Source organism: Dromaius novaehollandiae, chromosome Z, assembly GCF_036370855.1.
Source record: "Dromaius novaehollandiae isolate bDroNov1 chromosome Z, bDroNov1.hap1, whole genome shotgun sequence".
NCBI classification, from domain to species: domain Eukaryota; kingdom Metazoa; phylum Chordata; class Aves; order Casuariiformes; family Dromaiidae; genus Dromaius; species Dromaius novaehollandiae.
The window spans coordinates 52036872-52059066 of NC_088132.1; the positions used below are offsets into that span (position 1 = coordinate 52036872).

The 22195-nt window shown below is 36.7% G+C and overlaps 1 protein-coding gene across 11 annotated transcripts in view; it reads left to right on the top strand.

Moving 5' to 3' along the window:
* The window catches only part of LOC112991895 (myocyte-specific enhancer factor 2C), a 126949-nt gene that overhangs the window by 34884 nt on the left and 69870 nt on the right, over positions 1 to 22195 (top strand). For 10 of the 11 annotated variants that reach the window (XM_064502577.1, XM_064502579.1, XM_064502580.1 and 7 more), the window contains exon 2: positions 12480 to 12677. In XM_064502577.1, the coding sequence (XP_064358647.1) occupies positions 12624 to 12677 (54 nt within the window). In that variant the 5' untranslated portion in view covers positions 12480 to 12623. The remainder of the gene's footprint in view (positions 1 to 12479; positions 12678 to 22195) is intronic. The other variant, XM_064502576.1, reaches the window with a different exon arrangement.

Below are 22195 nucleotides of genomic sequence, written 5' to 3' on the forward strand. Positions count from 1 at the left end.
TGTTGGACATTATATGACAGTACTGTCAAATATCTTTATTTCAGGAAGATATACATTAGCATACAGGGCTATAGTGCTAGAACAAAATGTGTCTGTAAATGCTTTAAATGTGTAAGATAATTATAACTTTCTAAAATCAGTGATTTTAAACACAGATACTAACATTTTTATGATCATAACCTTGCCCTTGACATTACTTTCAAATATTTTAACAGATCTTCTATAATTGTTTACTCACTCACTGACTATGCCAGATGAGAGTTATAGTATATTTACTAACAGGACTCGGAATTTCAGTATTGTGTAATAAATATTCACCTTAATTACTTCTCAGAACATTTTCGTGAGCAAATTCCCAGGTTTCTTATCTCCAGGTTTCCAGCAAAGAAACAGTCAAAAATGTATGTGGCATGAAATAGAACTGGTGGAGAAAGGAGCGGATCTCAGCCATGTTTGCATCCCAACCATGGATTCAGTTCTTTACAGTACACAGCCTACTAATTTTGCCACAGCTTTCTGCTTCTAAGAATATTTTGTCAGAAATCACCTTGCATATCAATAGAGCTAGAAAGGAGTCATTTCTGGGAAAACATAATGTACATTCAAGGCCACAGAAAAGATTTAGCTACTGTATCTTTGTATTGATTGTGTTTTGGGGTTTTTTTCAGCATGCTTCTAGGACAAGAATAAAATGAGCAATGTTGGCAATGATCCTTTTAAAAAAAAATGCTCATTCAAGGCAGAACAGAGACTGTCAAGCAAATTGCGCAGTGTTTCCCTGTGCAAATCAAGCACATTTTACATGTCTGTTTTCTACTGGTATTTGTCAGGGATGCTGACTTTTTGCATTGGTACTGCCAAATGCAATGTGTTTTGTATGTGTAAGAAATTAAATAAATAAATCCAGCTGTATGTGCTAATGGAGTGGTTACAGCTGGGGTTCAGTAGGCAGGCCGTAATGCTCACTTGTGGCTTTTGTAGTTCCAAACAGTGTTGGGTTTACCTCCGTGGTAAACACCTTCTGTTTTGGTAAAAAATTTGCTCCTACCGGGCTTGAGGTGAGAGCTACTAGGCTCCAATTCTGTGAAAAATTAGAAGCAAAAATCCTCCTATGGAAAATATATATTAGTTACCTAACATAATTTTCAAAAACTGAATGTGAACTATGATGTAGTTGAGCAGCACGCTAAATTAGGGGGGCTTTTTCTGCTTTTCTAAGTGATTCAGGATGGGTCTTTCATATCTAAAGTGCAGCTCTTTAAGCTCTTTATCATATTGAAGCATAAATCATCAGTATATCGTATGTTTTTCCAGTTCTCTCTCTTTCTCATGAATATTGTTAACACAAATATATTTATTGCTTGCCCCTTCCTCCCCCAACAAGGACAAAGAAATCTGTAGAATATCTCACTAGGCCACAACAACAGAGAATTCCCGCCTCAACAGACAAAAGAAGCCAGTTGTTTCAGACGCCTTGCCTATTCAGTCTTCCACTGGGCATCTTTTTCCTTTTTTTCTTTCATAGAAATGTCGATGTTATCTTTTCTTTCTTGTAGCATTGTCTGTCTGTGCATCTTTTCTAGTTCCAAACCAGTGGGGAGTATTTGGATCTTCCAGCACAGAGAGATGCCTGTTGTCAAGATATAGCTAGGAGGGAGAAATCGAGTAGCTTTGGCAAATGAATGATGGTGTGCTAGCACTGTCAAATATGGCAGTGCACTTTGTTTCCCAGTAGCCTGAACCTTCCATTTTTATAACAGATACTTCATCCTGGACATGCAAAATTCTACACATGAGCCATAATATACATGCAAGGATTACTTTCTGTCCTGTGGCTTGAAAGGGATATCAGAACTTTGTAATCGCAATATAAATATTGCTTTTTTTATACTGGTGCCAGTATCCTTTTCTTTCTTTCCATTTTATTTTTTTAGAACAGATGTATTCTGAATGCATGTGTTGCTCTTTAAAATGTGTATACATTGTATATTTAAAAGGAGCAACCTGTCCTAATTTCTGAGCTTTGTCATTAGAAAAAGACATATATTTCACAGAGAGAGGCAGTTCCTCACCCCTATTTAGCAAAATGCAGGTGTTTTCATTTTTTTTATTAGCCTTATTATGTACCTGACATAGATTTCATCTCCTTTTGTCCTTGGGAAAAAATGCCTAAGTGGGAATGGAAGCATTAATGTAGACTTTTCAGCTGTCATGGTCATTGGGAAGATTGATATATTTCCCTTGCCCCCCCCCCCTTTTTTTTCTTTTCAATTTTAAGCCTGCAGCTGTCTCTGGGCAAGCAGTGAGTTCAGGGAGAGTCATAGTTTTTATACTCATATTTATCATATTAACATTTACACTGAATGAATGAACAGTTAGTGGCTCAGCAGCTCTCCGCCATGTTGTGCAGTCTACTTTACATTACAGAATAACTATATTTAACTCTTGGCATTTCTGGGAAGGTCAGGAATTAAAGGGAAAAGAGTGTGTTTCTAGAATTGTGTATACAAGAGAAGAGAGAAGCAGGGCATCTTTGTGTACGATCATTCCTCTCTAAGAAATGATTGCCAGAAGAAGGATGTATTAGTGGTCTTAGGTTGCTTTAGAAAACTAATATGTATTTATATGAAAGTTATGCATTTAGGCCTATGCTGTAGGAAAGCCAGCTTCTGTTTCTGTGACAGTATAGTTGTAGCTGAGATGGTCTAATGGCATAAACAAGAGAAGGTTTCTGGGCAGAGGTGATATAATTTATTAGACCAGTCTCTATAGTTGGAAGAAAAGATGAGCTTTTGGGTACACTGTGGATCCAAAGAAGGGCTTGTGCACCCAAAAGACCATTTATTTTTTCCAACTCAGTTAATCTATATTCAATATTACCTCTGCCTACAGAGCTTGTCTAACTTCTCTTTCAGTGCTAGTGATGGATCTGTTCTCATGTTTGCATTAGTATAAAGCAGTAGCTTCATAGAAATCAGTGGCATTATCTGAATTTAAAATTATATCTAGCTGAGAGTCCGTCCATCTTTGACATGTCAGTGATTGCTGTGGGTGTCTGGATAAGTCATATAAAATAAAGTGTATTGATGCAAAAAAATAAACACTAAAACAAAATAAATAAAGGTCTGACACATTAATAATAGTCGATTCATTCTGAATCAAATTTTTCAAGCCTGGAAAGGATAACAGCAACTATTAGCTATTTAGCTTGACAGATTGGCACGTGCAGGTTTCGCAGTCTCCATGGATCTCCCTAGATTTGGTCATATTTTGAGGAATTTCTGTGGTTCAAAGATACCCGCTTGAAGGCTTTCTTTCATATTTGCTTGTTTGAGTTTCCTGACTGGATGCTGAACTGTGCAGCCAGCCCCCATGTTAGGTCAGATCCTTAAGAGAGATTGCCCCCTTTTGGCTTGAACAGCTAGCCGAATTCAGGGTGTTACAGGTGGTTTCCACTGGGGCGGGGGAACAGACAAGGGACTCTGGTACTTTTTTAATACATTGGTTTACAAAAATTTGTGTGTCTCTGAACATAACAAGACACAAGCATTAATTAATGTGCAATATTAAGTATTAATATGCAGCTCACAGTCTGAGTCCCCTTTCTCATGAGCTCAAAAGCTGTTCGTTTCTCTGCTTTAGCTTTACTTCAGGGCTCTACTCCCAGTACTTTTTTTAATTGAGCACTTTCACAATTTCTGTCAATTTTGTACTTCTCTTTCATGGTCACAAATCACAAACCTCCATAAAACAGTACCCAACAAAGTTCTTTACTATCTTTTATTCAAGTATCCAGGTCTATACAAACATAGTAGTTATGCTCATCAGTAGTAACCTTACCGCCTGTGTCTTATTTCATCTTCCAGCCATTACTCCAACATATCTTAAGAGCAACAGAGCAACATTCCCAGTCAGAAAAAATAAGTTATACAATCTTAACATACAGTTTTTCTGTCAATATATATTTCCATCACCAACCCAAAACAATTTTATTTGGATCCAAGTTTTTCCTTGACAGTTTTTTGATCATGTTGGATTTTTTTCATCAACCCTCTTCACAATGCTTCTGTTGAATCCACTAGCAGGGAAAGGCCCACACATTTTCTTTTAATGAGGCACTTACTCATATCTCAGTTTTTCTGCTCTTAATTTCTGTGTTTATGTTCCCAGTTTTTAGATTCTTTCATCCTGAATTCTGTCCTTATTCTAATTCCTTGGATGAGCCTTTCTAATTTTCATCTTAGTCCTTGAACCAAAGACAGTGCACAAGCACTTACCTGCTTAGTATTTTAGAGACTTTGGGTTCTTATTATGCCTTGTCCTGTTGAATTATGCCACAAAATTCCTAAAATTCTCTAAAAACTTCCTAAAATGTTTGATTTGCAAATATGTATGATATCCTTTTTGAAATAAGATTACTGAGTTTCTACAATACAAATCTTTTTTCCTCCTCACAAAGATAAAGTGATGATACAGCATAAACTTATAATAGCAGAACTCAGCTGTTGTTATTAAACATAGACAGGTATAATTTCAGTGACCACTGAGTGAGAAAACAGGATCCTGGATCAGAGGACCTTTGGAACATGTTGGACAAAGTGGAAGGAGACGTAGTCTGTGTAGGACTGATCAGGTCCACCTGCTTTCCCCAAAATTCAATTCTCTTCTCCATCTATGTCTGTCTATTGCTACAAGACTGATTGTTGACCATAGTTTAGAGGCTGCCATCTCAAGCTTTCTTCTCTAAGTGGATAGTACCAAGTTTGCTTGCATTTCTGTAAATTATGAGAGGAAGGTAATCAAGCATCTTTTGTGATAAGGAAGAATCGTTTTGGCAAGCAATCCTTATTTGCTTGAATAGAGCAGAATCTAAAACTGTCTGCCACTGGTATCAGCATTACCAGACACTTGTGCCCAGGTTCAAACTGTGATTCGAAACTGCAGTGCATAAGTTTTTCCAGTCATACTTGGAGTTCCCCCTCAGGATTCCTGATTCTTAAAAGCCGTTGCGAGGACTCATGTTCCTGACCACAGACTTCCTCACATACAAGCACTAGTAACAAATCTGCAAATCTAGATGTAACCACTGCCAGAAGCTGCTTTCAGGTGATGCAATGACTTAACTCTAGAGATCTTAGACGTTTCCCGTAATAAGCCAACAGTCTCCAAAGTCCTTTGTATCTGTGTGCAATACCTCTTGCAAACTATAAGCGCTAGTATCTTACCCAGTATGAAATATGTTTTTAAATATAGCTAGACCAAGAGCAGAGTAGTTCCAAGAGACTTTTTGAACACAATAAATGCTAAATCATACTCTATTGACCACTGAAATGGTTCCCTTTCTCCTCCAGCCCATTAAATGACAGACTGAATTTGTAAAATGCCTTTCCTGACATTTATTACACAGCTATTAGCTATAATGAAATCCAATCCAATTATTAGCTCAAAACTATCCAGACTCCTAGCTGAAATTCCAGCGGTCCAGTTTCCCTGCTCCATTTTCCGATAGGCTCACATTCCTAGTCACTGTCTCCATTTCAGACCAATTAGGTGATTCAGTTTTCAATCCCTTATTCCCTTGTATTATTAGCTTGTCTGATTCAATAAAGTGTTATGCTTGAGCCAGTCTCCCAGGCATTTCAAGGATCCTATTCCATATTTATTTGTCAGGCTCCCATTATGTCTGTCTAACTGCCATAGGTACATAATGAGCCTAATCCTGAACCCGTAAACTTTGTCCCTCAGACTATTTGCTTTCCATTTTTTGAACCAGGTGATGGGTACACATTGAAATATCACTCGTTCACCATGGTAGATTTAAAGTCAGCTTTTCATGAGCACATTTTTTTAGTATACTAGCATTTCACTCAATTGTTTCCCTTAAAATATGCATTACTGCCTGCATTCTTTGCTTAACAAATCAAATACTCTTCTTCAGCTAATCTTCAAAAATGTTGTAAACTAGCCAAGTTTTCCTTTCTTCATCAAGCATAGCAGGCACATATCCGTTCTCATTGGGCTGTAGGCAATCAGTTTTCATCTAGATTTCTAGTGGTTGCTTCCTCTTTTGGTGCACCACTGCAAGGAATGACTCACCAGCTGTGGCAAACTCCACAGTCCCTTGGAAGGCCTTTGGCCTCTTTTAATGGATCTTTATCAGCAAATCCAGGTTTAGTATAATATATCTGTGCTATCTGAAAACTCTGCTTGATTAGGCCTGATAGACAACTCTCAGCACATCATCTGGAAGGTAAGCTGAAGTTGCTCCTTTCCTTTCCCTGTAGGTGTGGATCAGCTTAAACTGGTAAGTGCACACAGCAGCTTAAATTGACAAGTGCGTACAGACCATATATTCAGAGTCTGGATAACTCAGTCTTTTCAGAAGCAGTTTCTGTGGTATGATGATAGTAGGACTACTATGAGGAAATACCAGCTTCTGAGGTATTTTGGAAATGGTGCTCTGTTTGTCTGAACAAACTTCAGGGGAAAACTTTGCAAAACAATAGCAAGTGAAACTCTTCCACCCACTTGGCTTAAGTTCTTGCTCTGAGATAACTCGGTACTGTACTTCAGGTGTAAGCTATAGTGACTTCAGTTGTCTGATTCAAGGGAGCTGAAAATATTCTTACCATTAGTTTTAGAAGTGCTCAGCTTCAAATTGCAAAAATGTCACAGTGCTAGATCTTTTCATGCCACTTCCTCCTAATGCATGCAAGAAGACATGAGAGTTAAGAAGACAGACAATGAAGGTCCTCTTCTCAGCTGCAAAAAAAATGCAAAAAGAAAAAAAAACATTAGAGGTAAGGAATCTATACAAGAAAGACTGGCATTTTCTGAAATTCTTTGCTACATTATCAATATAATAGGAGTGTAGTCAAATATTAATGAGAAAAACAAGTAAAGTATATCTCTCTAAGCTGAGACTGTTAAAATAAACACATTCTGCTATCCCTTACAAAAAATAAAGAAAGAAAAAAAGAAACACAGGGTGTATGAGTTAGGGAATAGAATCTTACAAATTCACAGATACTTTCAAAACCAGTAGTAAAATTAGTGACATTAATTCAGATCAAACTACTAAAGTTTTCTCTAAAATATTAAACTAATGATTTAAATGCAGAGATTGATTTTTGCACATTGTGAGTTAATTCTCTTTGCTTGATGCAGAACTTTATTACCCTTGAACGGTCCTCTCTGTTACAAATTAAATGTGCTCTGCAAATTAGCAGGTAGAGAATGTTACTTTTCCAAAATATGTTTTGCCTCAGTTTGGATAACACTAATAAAATTCAGTACTTAAAGATTACAAAAATTTTCTTTATGTTCAGCCTTTTCCAGTCTAACATATTCTAACAGTCTGTAGTATTTCATCTATTATGTTATAACCATGATGGCTTAAATGTTTGTTTTATACTTCCTGTAGCAAAATGTGTGAACTCTTGAGAGTTAAATTTAGGACATTAAAAGGAGCTCCCTTCCACATCTTTTAATGTGGCAGTCTGGCCATAAGATCAAAACACGTAAATGTAGGTTATGTTTAATTTTTAAATCAGAATGTTGTGGACAGATCTTTGAAATCGTGCGATGACTCATTCATTTGTTGCATGGCTTTCTGCCTGGATAATCATACAGTACACTGTGCCATTTCTGCGTTACTGATGTATTGCCGTGGCGGTGACATATGTAATTTTGTCATAAAGTTTCTGTTAATGGGCTGAGCTGTGTCCTCTGTAATGACCAAGCAACCAAACCTCATTGAATGTGAAGGACCACTTCTATCTTGACTGTAATGTCAGCTGATCTCAGTGTGATAATATCAGAGATGAATGTTACTTTCACCCTCTTCTGTATTTATTGCAACTTTATCCAGTATCGAGTGACAGACTTGAAGTGATCGGTGTCTTTATTCGATGCAGGTTACCCATTTGTCTCTTTACCGCGGCTGTCTCTGTCTGTATATGGCGCTTCATCAGCTAGGGCTTTTACAGATAACATTTCAGTGACAATTTTGCTTGAATACATATGACCTGATGTAGATTTTCATGGTTTTGTTATAGTTTTTGTGGCCATTTTGCCATGGAACAAGTAGCTAATTTAGGTTTTTGTCCATTTAGTTTTTCATTTAGAATCTGATTCAAAATGCTTTGGAGTAAACAGAAAGGCTTGCACTGATTTCGTTGATCTTTGAAATGACTTTTATGTTTCAAGATAAGGTCAGTAAGAGAATGGGAACAGCATTTTTTGTTTGCTTCCTTACGTCTTGATAATAAGAAAGGGTTGGTTTGATTCTTTAATTTTGATCCAATTAACCCACTCAGAATGCAAGCTGGCTTGTGGAACAGAGACACCATTATGGCAAGTTTGTTTCTTTTGTAAAGCAACCGTGAAAATACTAATCCCCAGCACATTTTAACTTAGTTTTGCTCTGGCTGCCTTCTTGTTTAGAAATTAAATATTTTGGCTCTCCTGTTTTGACACTCCTTATTGCCCCTGGTGTGACTCGTTCAAAGAGCTCTCTGTCTGGGGTGTTGCAGCAGAGCAGAGTCAGACAGTTCTGCTCGGAGAAGGAAGTGGAGAGTTTTGGTTCCCATTTTGCACTTCTGGAACAGTTTAGGGAAGGAAGCACCTTTACACCTTTTATTGTTCGTGGTTGCTGACATCACATCCTTCCCCGGCCGCTCCGTGCGTGTTTCCTGCCATTCTGTGGAGATTCTTCGGGGTTGCAGAGAGGGGCAGCGTGTGTGTGTGCGGGTGCGGGTGAGTGGGGAGGGTCGGCTTGTGCACGCTTGTGTGTGAACGTACGAGAGACAGAGAGGAGTGGCTGAAAGATCTGCCGCACTTGTCCGTTAGTCCTTTTCCCTTCTCGAGGCTCAGATCTATCCCCCTTCAGCTATCGCTGCCTCTGCCAAATCATATAGCGAACAGAAGCCCGCCAAAAATGAAGTTCCTCTTTTTGTAAGCAGTCTGATTTTTTTTCAATGTTTGGGTTTGCAAAAAGAAAAAATGCTGAAGACTGTAACACCACAGCATGTAACTCTGTATTTCTTTAAATGCAAATTGTTTACATGTAACCATGTCATTATGTTGAAAGGTTTCTTTTATGTGGAATGCTATTTCAGCAAAGCTTCTGGAATTATTTTAAGTTCCTTTTTAGATTCTCTTGCATAATGAAAGCCTGCAGTACTATTTAAGTTTCGTAGTACTTTCAAGTTTTCTAGCTAGTGTGCTTTATTTGTGTTTGGGAAATACAGTTCAATCAGCTAACGGGAACTTTAAATACTTCAGAGTGTAATCCTTAATCCTGCAAGAACTTTCAAAAACAGCATCGGGAGCATCGCTGAAGCTCTACAGAGCCATGGAGATCTGCTGGTCCCCATAGTTCTTCACCCTCTAGTTGACCCTGAAGCTGCCTACCTTGGAAGGTTATCACCCTTGAATCAGATGTCATGATTCACTCCTCTGAACCCAACCAATTTGAAACCAACCCAACTGCAAAAAGGCAGTTTTTACGGGATGCGTATCCCTCCGTACTAATGAAATAAGCAGAATATAGACACACGCATATGAAGTAAGCACATGAAGCTGCCTGTGTTGGTATGTGTATATATGTATAAATAGTAAGACAGATATCAAGTACTGCAGCATTTCCAGTTTGTTTCTAGTTGCAGTAAAAATAGCAGAAATTATAAAAAAGGAAATAAATTTGCTAGACAAACTGAATAGCTTTTATTTGAAATTAGACTAAGCAAATGAGAGCGCTATTTTTTGTCAATGAATTCAAGAAAAGGTAACCTGCTGCCTCTGAAAAGTAGAATTATATTTCTTCGCAAATTGGATGATGGATATATATGATCTAACACATTTTTTTTCTCCTTCAGCTTTTCTGAGATTGTATGATAACATTTAATAACAAAATCATCCTGCTCCCTCACCTTTGTTTTCCCTCATCTATTTTTCCACTTAGAGTAAAATTAGTGTACTTAGTGGATTGTCCCAGGTAATGAAGAACAAAATGCAGCTCATGAAGTGCTGCATGGATTAGTTTAAGATAATTTTATGTAGAACATAGGAATTAAGTGTTCTGACTCTAAACTGTCTATAAAACTTTTTGTTGTTTGAAGACTGGACTGCAGAAACTGATGTGTGGTCTCAAATGTGGAACTGAATAAGTGCGTGGGAGGGACTCACTATATTGCTGCTCCACTAAGATTTGCGTGTGCCCTTCCTGGTATTTCTTCTCAGTATTCAGTGATTTTTCTGTACTCATTCAGCACCAGAATCTTGATCTGCAAAGCAGCTCTCATCCGTGCTAACCCTGTCACCACTGCTCTAATCTGTCCACCCTGACCTTCCACCTTCGAGTGAATAAGAGCTTAGGCAGGCATAGCGCTGTAAGCCGATAGTGCCACCGGCTTCAGCTGAATGAAAGGAAAGGAAATTGTTCCATATGCATTTGCTGTGGATTAGCGTATTGGCTTACTGTTACAGAGAAAGCCTGTTAGACTCCTTTGGGTCCTGCATGTGCATGGGAAACACCATTCTAACTTGCTCTTTGTATCAGAGGTAAGACTATAGGAAAAACAGGAAAGAAACCCAGTCCAAGGAAATTTAGAACTGTTTCTAAAAATAGCCTGGGTTTGTTTGTCAACACTGAATATCAGATAAGACTGTCTCCTAGTTTTGTTTAGAAAAAAGCCTTGTATAAATACATTTATTCTACTTAACTTATTTCAATGTTGTGCACTTTTATTTTTGCGATAAATATGATCAAGAGCCGTTCTGTCTTTTTAAGCAGTGAAAACTTGCTGAACAGTTTTCAGACAGTTGAAAAGCAGCAAAAAAATTTTTGCAGTCTTTACACTTTATAATGTTGACAATATGAATTGTTCCATGTTATATGCCATATCCTGCCTTACAGTAAGGATTTAGGGTGATATAAAGAGACGTTTGTGTACAGAAAGGTAGTGCATGTTATACCTGAAATTTTGTTTTACCCCCCAAATTAATTATATCATACTGGCTAGTTCTAAAACTCCAGCTGACCGATTATTTGTTAACTCATTTTTTCTTAGAGTGATAAAACACTGAGCAGTTTAATGTTTAATATATGCAAAGAAAACCAAGAGACAACTGAAGATCAGAATGAGTGAAGTCTAGCTTTTCTACCTCAGTAGCTTTGAATCAGAGCCAAATAATGGATTAAATGGCCAGGACATCGGCTTAGTGTTACGTAACATATTGTGGGAATTTAGCAGGTTGGCTGTGAGACCATGAGCTTAAAATAAGTAAAGAAACATCAACCTCTGTTTTAAAATTATTAAATTTTGGTTACTGAATAAGTATTTTTAATACAATGTAGAACCAAGTACAAAATTTAAAAAATCATTTAAAGTGATTCATTTTCAGATTGGTTTTCTCTTCTGTATTTAAAAGAACTATCCTGTTACGTTCAAGACGTGTAAATATAAAAATAGGGTAAAAAAAGGTTAAAAACAGAAAAGCGTAAGCATCTTTCATTTTAGTATGATAGAATATCATTTATCTATTTTCTTATATGTTATCTAGTCTTTTGTTGCTTAAAATTGTTTTGCACATGCTAAAAATTGTGATTTATGACATTTTGTGAAAGAGGGAAGGCTCACTGCATCTATTTTTATGTGTTACATCTAACTGTCCTTAGTTTTGCAATTCAACTATAATTGTAAGGCTCAGGGAGCTAATATCAGTTCATTACTAAAACTGTGAAAATATTTGTTGAAAACATTCTTTATTTATTGTCTGTCCTTACTACTCTGGACTACGTAGCTTGGCTTCTTGTGCAAAAATTCTTACAAGGAAAGATGTACGTGTTTGCTAGTTATAAATCACCCACCAAAACAACTTGGAACTTACTTGGAAATGAAATGAGGGAAAACACACAACTTGAAGTATCTTGAGTAATACTTGCATAGTCTATATTCCTAAAGAATAAGTTTAAAAGTTTTGGATTTAAACTAGCTGATGTTTTTCATACATCAAATAACGCTTTAATAAAGGTCCATCCTATTTGCATAATGAGGAACATTATCACCTCTGCTGTCAAAACACAAGATTGTTTTCCTTTCAGAAATGAATTAGCTGGCCTACTTAGCATACATAGGTACAGAAAGGTTCATTAACTCTCTAATTTGGGTAATTTTTCATACTAGTGCAGTGAGTGATACTTAAAACTAGAGATACCTAATTCTGTTAAAGTTTTGGCAATGTGCATTTTGGTGCTTTTACTCCTTTCCTGAGAGATTTGTAGGGTCGTTCACAGAAAGAAACCTTTGAATTATATTATAAATATTTCCCTGTGCATTACTCTATAGATGCAGTAAATATTTATTATAATTAACTTGTACACTAAATTATAATTAGGATACTGGGTCAACTTCCTATAGTCACTTTCATCTGGTTATCAATTTTGTAGTAACATTTGATTTCCTTTGTGTGTTTAGCAGGAACGGATGCAGGGGACTGTGAACTGAGTAGTGCAAGTGCTGAAGAAGGAGACTTGTTTTGAGGAAACGGGAAAGAGGAAGAAAAGAGAAGGGAAAAATACATAATTTTAAGGAAGAAGGAGAGAAAAAAAAACGGGGACTATGGGGAGAAAAAAGATTCAGATTACAAGGATTATGGATGAACGTAACAGACAGGTGAGTAGCAAAAATAACGCATTTGAACATCATATTATATTTCTAGGGTAACATTATTAGAAATTATTAAAAGGCTGGTAACTTTGTATATACACATATATACACGTACACATGTGTATACATATACACAATGTATGGAAGACTATCAAAGAATGGGTACTTTTGGAAACAACCAGAAACTTTGCATGTAGTTTTTTCAAGTTTAGTAACATGAGTAGCTAGGAATATATTAATGTAAACCTTGATTCTATAAAGACCGATGTGTATGCTTTACTTTGAGTCCTTTCTGTCGTCTCTTTGACTTCAAGGTACAATATATATGGTTAAGCGCATCTGAAAGTTGCTACAGGTTTAGGGCTTACAGTACTGTATTTTGTGAACTATTATTCTCTGACTTTATTTCCATCAGGACTTTCTTTTAAATTCATAAATTCAAATTACTCATGTTTTTACATGTTTGCAATATTTTTATTTTTACCTCCTGCATAGAAAAATGTCAGTACTTCAAAAAAAAAACTGTGCTTTTTGTCTGAACATGGAATTTAAAAAGAATTTGTGCATTATAACACACTCTAAAACCAACATCCAATAATACTGGCATGTTGCAGTCATGAGACAAAGTTTCCCTACCAGTGCTGTGGCTAAATAGGTCTGCCAAGATTGGTTAATTAATTATTATTACTGTTTTAAATGAAATGGCTGAGTAGCTCAACATCGCATATTAGCAAGACTGCCCCTGTTAGTTAAAAAATGATCATAAATTAGAGAAATTGCTTTTCTATTTTCAAAAAAATAAAATTCAGCAGTTGAATTTACAGCAAAATCAGTGAAAAGCTATTGTTGTTTACATCTGATGTATCTGATGGATGTTTTGTTGAAACTGGAGATTCACAAGTGTGAGAAATTCTCATTAAAATTATTTAACACTATGTCCAGTGTTCTGCATACATGTGGTTGCAATTTAGGAGTAATTTTCTGTAATTGTTTCTTAAGCACCTGATACTGAGTTATTATAAATATATTAGTTATATTCATTTGACCTATTTTCTTTACATATTCAAGTTGTTTTATAAGAAATGGTTATGTTGTTGTTAGACTTCATTGATTAAACTTTTTAAAAAAGTTTATTTTTGAGAATAAACTCAATTTACTATAACAACAAATTGTAATTTTTAAGTGTGCTTTCCTAGAATTTGTAAATTCTCTAATGTGGGTAGTAACTTGTATTCTTCATGGCAGAAAACCAAGTTTGAAGGAAAAAATATACAAGGATTTATGGGGGATACAGTTTGTATTCTCCCTAAAGGTTGCTTAGTGCTGTGGGCCAAGCCAAAAAGCAATAATTCTGTCAATATAAAACCAACACCAGATTTGTTTTAATTGGTTTATAGCCTGGAATTGAAATTGGATGTGCAATATTGAACTGCATATACCATTAACCATTAAGACACTGATTTTTTGAACTATTCCATACTACCGTAGTTTATTTTCAAAGTGTACCTCAATTATTATTTTGTAAATAAAGCTATAAAATTTTGCTCTTAGTAACATTAGTTTATACAATAGCTTCAGTGTCAACATGTTCACTCAAATATTGGACCTATGGAGGACTTCAGTCCTCAGTTCTGTCAATCAGATATCTTTTAAGAAGAGTAAATTTACTTCTAAAAATGAATACAGCAAGCATTTAAGTCATTCACTGTAGAATTTCAAAATTTCAGAATGAATAATTATCAATAAAGCTACAACACTGGAATATCAACAACTGTAGTATTAATGCAGAAAGCACTTATCTTGCTAGTGTTTGATAATTTCCATAGTTTTGATTAGCCAGATACACTGAGAAGCTGAAGGTACAGTTTACTGTGCTTTAGCCTCCACCCAATATGATTGGCTTGACTCTGCTTCCCATTTCTACTATTATATTGAAACATAATTTAGAAAGCGTTTCTACTAGGTTTCATCCTCTTTATATTTAGCACCCTGATTTAAAGCCCAGAGAAGTCAGTGAAAAGATTTCCACTGATTCAGTTGGACTGTGAGATCAGGCTTTCGAGTTTTAGCCATTATAAATGATTAAACACAATGGGATTTTCACTAATAGCTGATAGTTCTTTAAAGAGTTTGTATGAGATACTCTTTTACAAGCCTTACTGTTTCTTACAATATAATATATTCCACGAGCTATTGCTGCTTCTGTGAGAAGTTGCATCATTTGATTAGTTTTCCAATTTATATACTTACAGTAATCTTTAAATAACAACTGGCTTATATTCCTGTGTTATTTTTCATATTTGATATCATAAATCTATTTGAATGTTTAGACTAGATTAAAAGGTTGCATAGGGAAAATCTGTTAAAAGTTTTTGATTAATAAATCAAGACCCCAAACAAAGCACAGTTCTGCAAAGCTTATTCATAGGTCCATTTACCATGACATGGAAGGAGGACTATTCATAAGACTGGGGTTTTTTCTCCTTCTTACTAGCTCCCAGAAAGTGTTTGCAAGAACAGCAGCAAATCCATTGACTTGAAACTGCCGTATTGTTATTTATATTCAAACATAGTATGGTTTTACAGTGCAAGGCATGTTAGATGGGAATGTGATCTACATGGTTCATGCATCCTCAGCTTTTTCAAGCACATAAATTCTCTGCAGGGCAGCACATACAAGGGAAAGATAGATGGAGTATGAATCAGAACCAAGGGATATAGCAGTAGTTGAATTCTTCCGCCCTCTCCCATTGCAAGGATGCAGCTGTTTCGATAATACAGTTTCTGCAAAAGAGTTGAAATTGTTACAAAGCCTGTGGAAGATGATTTCTACCCTCGCTCTTCCTCTCATTTGCCCAGTGTCCTGACTAACTCTTTAGGTTAATCGTTGGACACACTATTTGTCTTTATCAGTAAACAGCTGTTTTCTTCCACACTGCTGTCTGCTATGGTAGGAGACTCCTCTGTTGTTCAAAGTGCTTGTGTGAGCAGATCGGGAAGGACAGAAATGGTGCTGCCCTCCCTAGAAGAGGATTTCATCTGAGAAAGTCTAGTTCATTGGACTCACGTACTTTATTCACCATCCTAATATAAAATGTAAGTTAAAACAGTCTAAAAAGTCATATGTCTCTGGCTGCAACACTCACAAAAACGTGCAATATAGGCATCTGTACTTTTCCCGAAACTACTGAAACTTAAAAATCTTTGGGTACGTCGAAGGAAAACTATTACAGCCTAGATATTAGAGGCCCAGTCCTGTTACCTTGGAGCTCATGAGAGCTCTGTTACTGACTCCAGGGAGTGCAAAATCCAGGCTTTTACCTAGGAGGTGCCATTCATTTAACATTGTTTCACGTTGGCTGCCAACTGGCTATATTTTCGTGGCCTCATAATTATTATGTGGCGACAAAGGGGGCGAGGATGTTTGAGTCTTCTGTGCATGATCCCAAATTCTCTTTAGCTGTGAAACTTTCAGAAATGCCCATAGCCATCCAAAAAAATCCCTTTTGCTCTGCTTCAGGCCACAGGGTGAAGGAGTATAAATAACTGCCACTCTTAGACTAAGTGTGTATTTTGTTTACCATCATGGTATTAAATGTAAATTAAAACTTTAAAGAGAATCCTGTTATAAGCAGCCAATGTGACCAGAGACTTTCTTTTTATTACTGTGACACCGGATAATATAGCCTTGGTAAATGCGGGATGAATAAGACATCTTTGGTAGTGCTGCTCAAGCCCATGAGACTGTGGTAGCCCTGCCAGCAGCCCCTCAGAGTAGGCTGCATGCTTGATACTAGTGGCACCAGCAACAGAACTGGTAGCCAAAAATATTAGCGCTGATATCTGATGTCGGAAGCTCCTAACGGCTACAAGTTCCTTGTGCAGGAATTGCTATCAAACTGGTGAAGGCTGCTGTGACGAATTCTGGGTTGTTGGAAAAAGAGGAAGGACATTTGTAAAAATATGGCTGAAAATTATTTTCATGTTTTAAGTGCAAAAAAATTTCAGCTAGCTCTGTTATGGCCAACACATGAAGGAAATTTTGCATTCATCCCCCTCAGAAAAGTCCTTATAATTTTTCCTATTTATTTTTCATCAGTTTGAAACATTTCTGTTAGTTTTAATGAGGGCCTTCTGTGGTCTACCATAGATGGGGATCATCTGAAACTGTCTTTTTATCAATCCAGGCAGGGCTGCCCAGGCTTAAAATAAATAGGTGTAATGACATAATGATATTGTATTAATGTTATATAAGGTCACTTAAAAAAAAAAGTCTCATTATATTCATGGTCTGTGAGCTAAATTCAGAGGCACATTGACCCAGGAGAGAGGGCATATTGACCCAGTGACATTCTGGAAGAAGGTCTGGAACGCCCTCTTACTTTTAATATGCTGATTTTTCTAGTTAAAATCAAGAAAGATCTGGTCTTATACAGCGATCTTATACAATGATTTATCCCTCTGATCGTTGCATTTTTTTTTCTTTTTCTGCTTGTGAAGCATCCTGTTGTCAGATTCCCAATTTAAACTCAGCTGACCTAACTAATGATTCTGCACACTTTGTTTGAAACATCTCTTTCAAATTGTAATGAGCTGCTGGGGGCTTAAGTGTTATTAAATACCATAGGAAGTGTATACTTCAATATTAAGACACTTAAATATTAAGACACCCTTTTGAAAGTAGCCTGTCTCTGTAATTCTGTCGAATATTACAGTAACAAACACTTGCTGCTTAACTTTTTCATGTGTATCATTCTTTGATTCCAGCAAATCTGTAGAGCTATAAAGCAAAACTCGCTGCAGTTATCAGCTCAACAGAGAACAAATTAAAGCAGATGAGTGAAGTGAGGTTATGGGGCAGGGGAAGAATATCCTGGAGGGAAACGACCGTTTGCAGGAAGACCTAGATTTGTGCTACTGACTTCGATACTGAACGCTGCTAGTTTCAAAACTAATTTCAGACTTACGTGCGTCTATTTTTATCTGTGCTTCAGCGCTATTTAAAAGGAAAGAGTAAAAGACTGTCGGCTGAATCAGAACCTTCCCTGTAGAAACAGAAGAGAGTCTTGCATATTGGTGCTAACACAAGTGCAAGTTAAAGAGGAAACTTTTTTCTACTAGTATCCTGATATTTTCTCTCTTCCCTGATGAGATTTCTTGATTTTATACAAGATCTGAGATTTTAGGATTTTTTTTCTCCCCAGGGAAATGTTTTCAGATGAAAATATAAATGCTAAACTGTGCAGCTAAGCATCCTACTGCTCAATGAACCTTTGTTTTAAACATAATATTCTCTTTATCTTTTACATATTAGAATCCTCCCTCTTGCTTACATTCGGTTGCATGTGATGAGCCATATCTTTGGAATATATCGCTTACGGTTGGCCCTGGTCAGAGGGGAAGTTAATTTTCTGTAGGCAAAGAATACACCCCAAGTTTTCATGCTTCTCAAACTGTACTGGTCTGTACAGCTGTGACAGCACTTTTCATTTTGCGTCAGACTACCTGAAAGCTACAGTTTTAAAATACATGCTGAACTGAATCATGAATTTCTAGAATGTATTATATTTAAGGTTAAGTGTGCTTGTATTACAAATGTATGTTTTGAGCATAATTTAGAGTGAATTAGCGTAAGGTAAATATTTAGGTCAAATTACTTTTAATTTGAAGTGTGAGCAAGAAGCTTAAGTAAAGAGAGTGCGACGGTAAATGAGGCATCTGCCAACATAGTACAGCTGAAAACTAATGCAGACAGAGGCACAGCCTTGCTGTCTTGTAAGGAATGGTTTGGAAAGCCCTGGGGGAGAAAGAGCTGGAGGTGGGAAGCAGAACTGAAGCCATTGTGGAAAGGAAGAAGTTACACTCTTCCTGTTATGACAGGAAATGCAGACAAATGTGCTTCCTGACCATTTGCTCAGCAGGGAATGAAATATTCTTTGACCTTTACCTTGTGAACATTTTAGCTGCACAGAACTAGTAAACATGTTTTTTACCCTAAACATCTATTTGTACCTGCCAAAACTAGTGATAGGATACAGAATAAAAAATTCAGCTTTCGTGTATGTTATATTAGCTAGTGTGTATTTGATAGAGATGAATTTTCTCATTTATATGATGTCTTTGCCTAGAACATATATATAATGTATACCTCAATATATAATGGATTTAATCCTATCTGTCTGACTGAACAAAAGGAAATGAAATAGCAGAAATTGACCATTATTTTTCTTGCCTCTCTATCAGTTCTTTAGATCTTAACTTGTAATTTAAACTGTGAAGCATACTTAATACTGCCTAACCTACTAATTTCTGAGTTGCTGTATTATCTGTTAATTAACACATCTTCAAATTATCCCTCTTCTCTTGACTCATGAAGAAAAAATAATCCACTATCATGTTAAAGATTTGGATAGACTGAAATCACTCTTTTAAGTTTTTGATCTGTAGTTTATGTACTAATACACTAAAAATAGGATGTAACAAAGAAATACAAAACCTTCTTTTTTATACTGATTAATCATGAGCATTTTATTTGTTATAGCTATAATTTTAGGGCATCCTGCTCAGAACTCCTCTTTAGCTGGAGTATTCAGCAAGTCGTAGCTCAGTATGCTTGAGGCTTTCCAGGACAATAGTTCTTTTACCAGCATAAATCACTGCTGTAAGTTATGCTGGAGGGTTTTAAGAACATGGAAGCAGGCTGCTGAAGAGTCCTTCACTGCACTTTAAAGGGCCTTTCATTTAATATGACATGCCCAGCCATTGCATAAAGGAAGGTTTGTCTAGAGCGAATCCTGCACTGGTTCCGCTTCCCAGTTCCACTGAGGGTTACTGTGAAGACTGTTGCAGGCAAGCCTCTTCATATGACAAACAGAGCTAAACAAAATCAAATAGGAGGAAGTAGAAGAGAGACTATGACAGGAGCTGTTGCCTCTGTAATAGTTATTGAGGTTTCAACATATGATACGATTAGGTGTCTGGCAATGGCACTTCAGCCAAAAGCCCCTTGGTTTGTACGTGGCCAGCTGGATTTCACTGTCTAAAGGTAATTCCTCATGTGGTACTTCCTATTTGCCACATACCTTCTATCTACCATGGCTGCTCTGGTTCCTGTGTCTGAAATTTAGACATATCAGGTGAACAAACAGAATAATATTCCTTTTTGACCAGGCAGCGCATGTATCAGATACTGTGATACATAAGTGGGCCCTCTTTTCCTTAGCCATTCACACATGTTTAATGGCAGGAAACGTATATGGGAAGGATTATGTGAAAATTCCCTGTTTCTCTCATTTTCCTATGTCAGCAACTATATTTCTTTATAATTAGGATAGGAAGAAGTAAGGCGAACCCTGATATTTTGCCACTGACTGTATCAAATTGCTTGAAAGAGCACAGGATTGCTACTTTAAACATAAAATGTAAGCATATACACTGTGATTGTCAGTGACAAATATGGAGTTCTCATAACGGCACTACTATTACAGCTCAGTCACCCAAAATTAGCCAGTCAGAGCCTGTGAGATTTCAAAATAATGGACTAGAATTGAGTGACTAAATTAAGAACCAAGAAAAAAAGAAACCCCAAACGCCATACCAGCCCCCCACCAAAAAATTACAGAAAGCAGGAAAGATAATATTGCCACAAAGATAAATAGTGTGTCCTGAAGGGTATTCTAGTCAAATTTTGTTTGGTCTGTTCCTCCACTGATATATTAACATCTACAAGGGACACAACATTTTTGTTATAAATTTAGCTAAATAAAGACTACTGCCAGTGGCTACTCTCCCCATTTACTAAGACAGTATCTGGATTGAAAAAATGGATGGACTTATTCACATATGTGCATACACACACATATTTAAATTTCAGCATATCAAAGGATCTACACTCAAAACCAAGAAACATTATCTCCCAGTGTATTTAGTTTAAATAAGCATTACTTACTACAGATTAAACAAGAAAGTCTGGCTCTGGGCCAGATTACCATCTAAATGGAGCATATAACAATGTGTACTCATGTGCACTCGCACTCTGGCTGTCTACAGCCCCATTCATAGACATTGCTATGACAAGTCCATAAACCACCTCTCAGAAAGACCTCTTGCAGCTTTACATATGGAGGGCTAGTTAAGTGGTCTTTCCATGGCAGTGAGGAAGAGACAGAGTTGGAGTGGGAAAATATCCTTTTGACAATCCTCTTTTGTCAGTCCTTCCTCTAGCACATACAGGGAGTTTCACCTTTAGCCAGAATTTCATCCAAAATGCACAAAAAGCTAACCTTGATTTTTATCAGTGAATGTAGAAACTGGCTCCTTCACTTTGTTTTGGTTTGGTTTCCTAATACTTGAAAGAAGCATCTGATTTACTCACAGCCTATGTAGTCATCAGCATTTATACTTATTCCCATAAAAAATGCACCAGGCTTTAGGACTCTGATCTTCTATGTACCACCATTCCCATTATGAGAGCAGTGTGGCTCTAAAGTTTTGAAAAATAAAAAGAGTTAAAAGGAAAGAGTAGGAGTAGCAAAAGTAAGAAGTTAAATAAGTCAAAGAACTGTGCTTTTAGTCAAATAGTAGTAGACTAGTGGGGGGTTTTTTGACTATGTATAATATGCAGGGGTGGAATTAGGTTATTTTTTGGTATGGTTCAGAGGTAAATGTGGTACTCGCTGCACACTGGGTTTTTTGCAGTACATACACAACCATGCATAGAAAGCCTCATAAAAGTATTTAGGAACTCTATTACTATTTTACACCCTGTGTTTTAAATATACATGCTTGGAGGGGTTTTAAAGATAGTTGAATGCTGGCCTCTTATCTCTTCTACTTCCTCCCCCCACTCTACTTTCATTCCCCCTAGTTCTCACCCTACCATTCTAAAATATTATCCTAGCCCAGGAGAGAAGGACTTCATAAATTACCTACCTTTCTCCAGAAAAGCAGAAAATTTGTAAACTGAAAGAGATCTACAAATTAGAAGTGAATAACATCTTCCCAATCTGGTTTGGACAGCAGGCATAATTAATCATATCTTGACTAAAGTTGGCAGGGAAGAAAATGTATTGATTTCATTCTTGCTGCTGAAAAAAGTAAAATATTAAACAAATTCCATTGAAATGCATGCACTTTTTTGGATATCCTTTCTAAAACATGTTGATGAATTGGCTTACTGTCCTTATGTTTTCTTTCAGTCTCTGAAGTGCTTTTTATGTTATTAGGAGTCTTCCTCCTGAAGACATTGTCCTGACAAAATGGCAGATTGTATGTTGATATATGATGCTATCACGACTGAGTAATTCAAATGCAGTATATGATATCAAGACTGTGTGATTACCTGGATTTATTGGTACTGTAGCTACAGCTACTGGAAAACTTGTATTCAGTGAATTGTGCATGTTTTGTTCACTCCCAGAGCTGACAAGTACAAATAAAATTGTTAAAGCGCAATCCGATCTTCTTCAGTGTAGCTTTCAAGCTCCCTTCCACCTAAAGAGGCAAAATGTTTTTAATAATTTGTG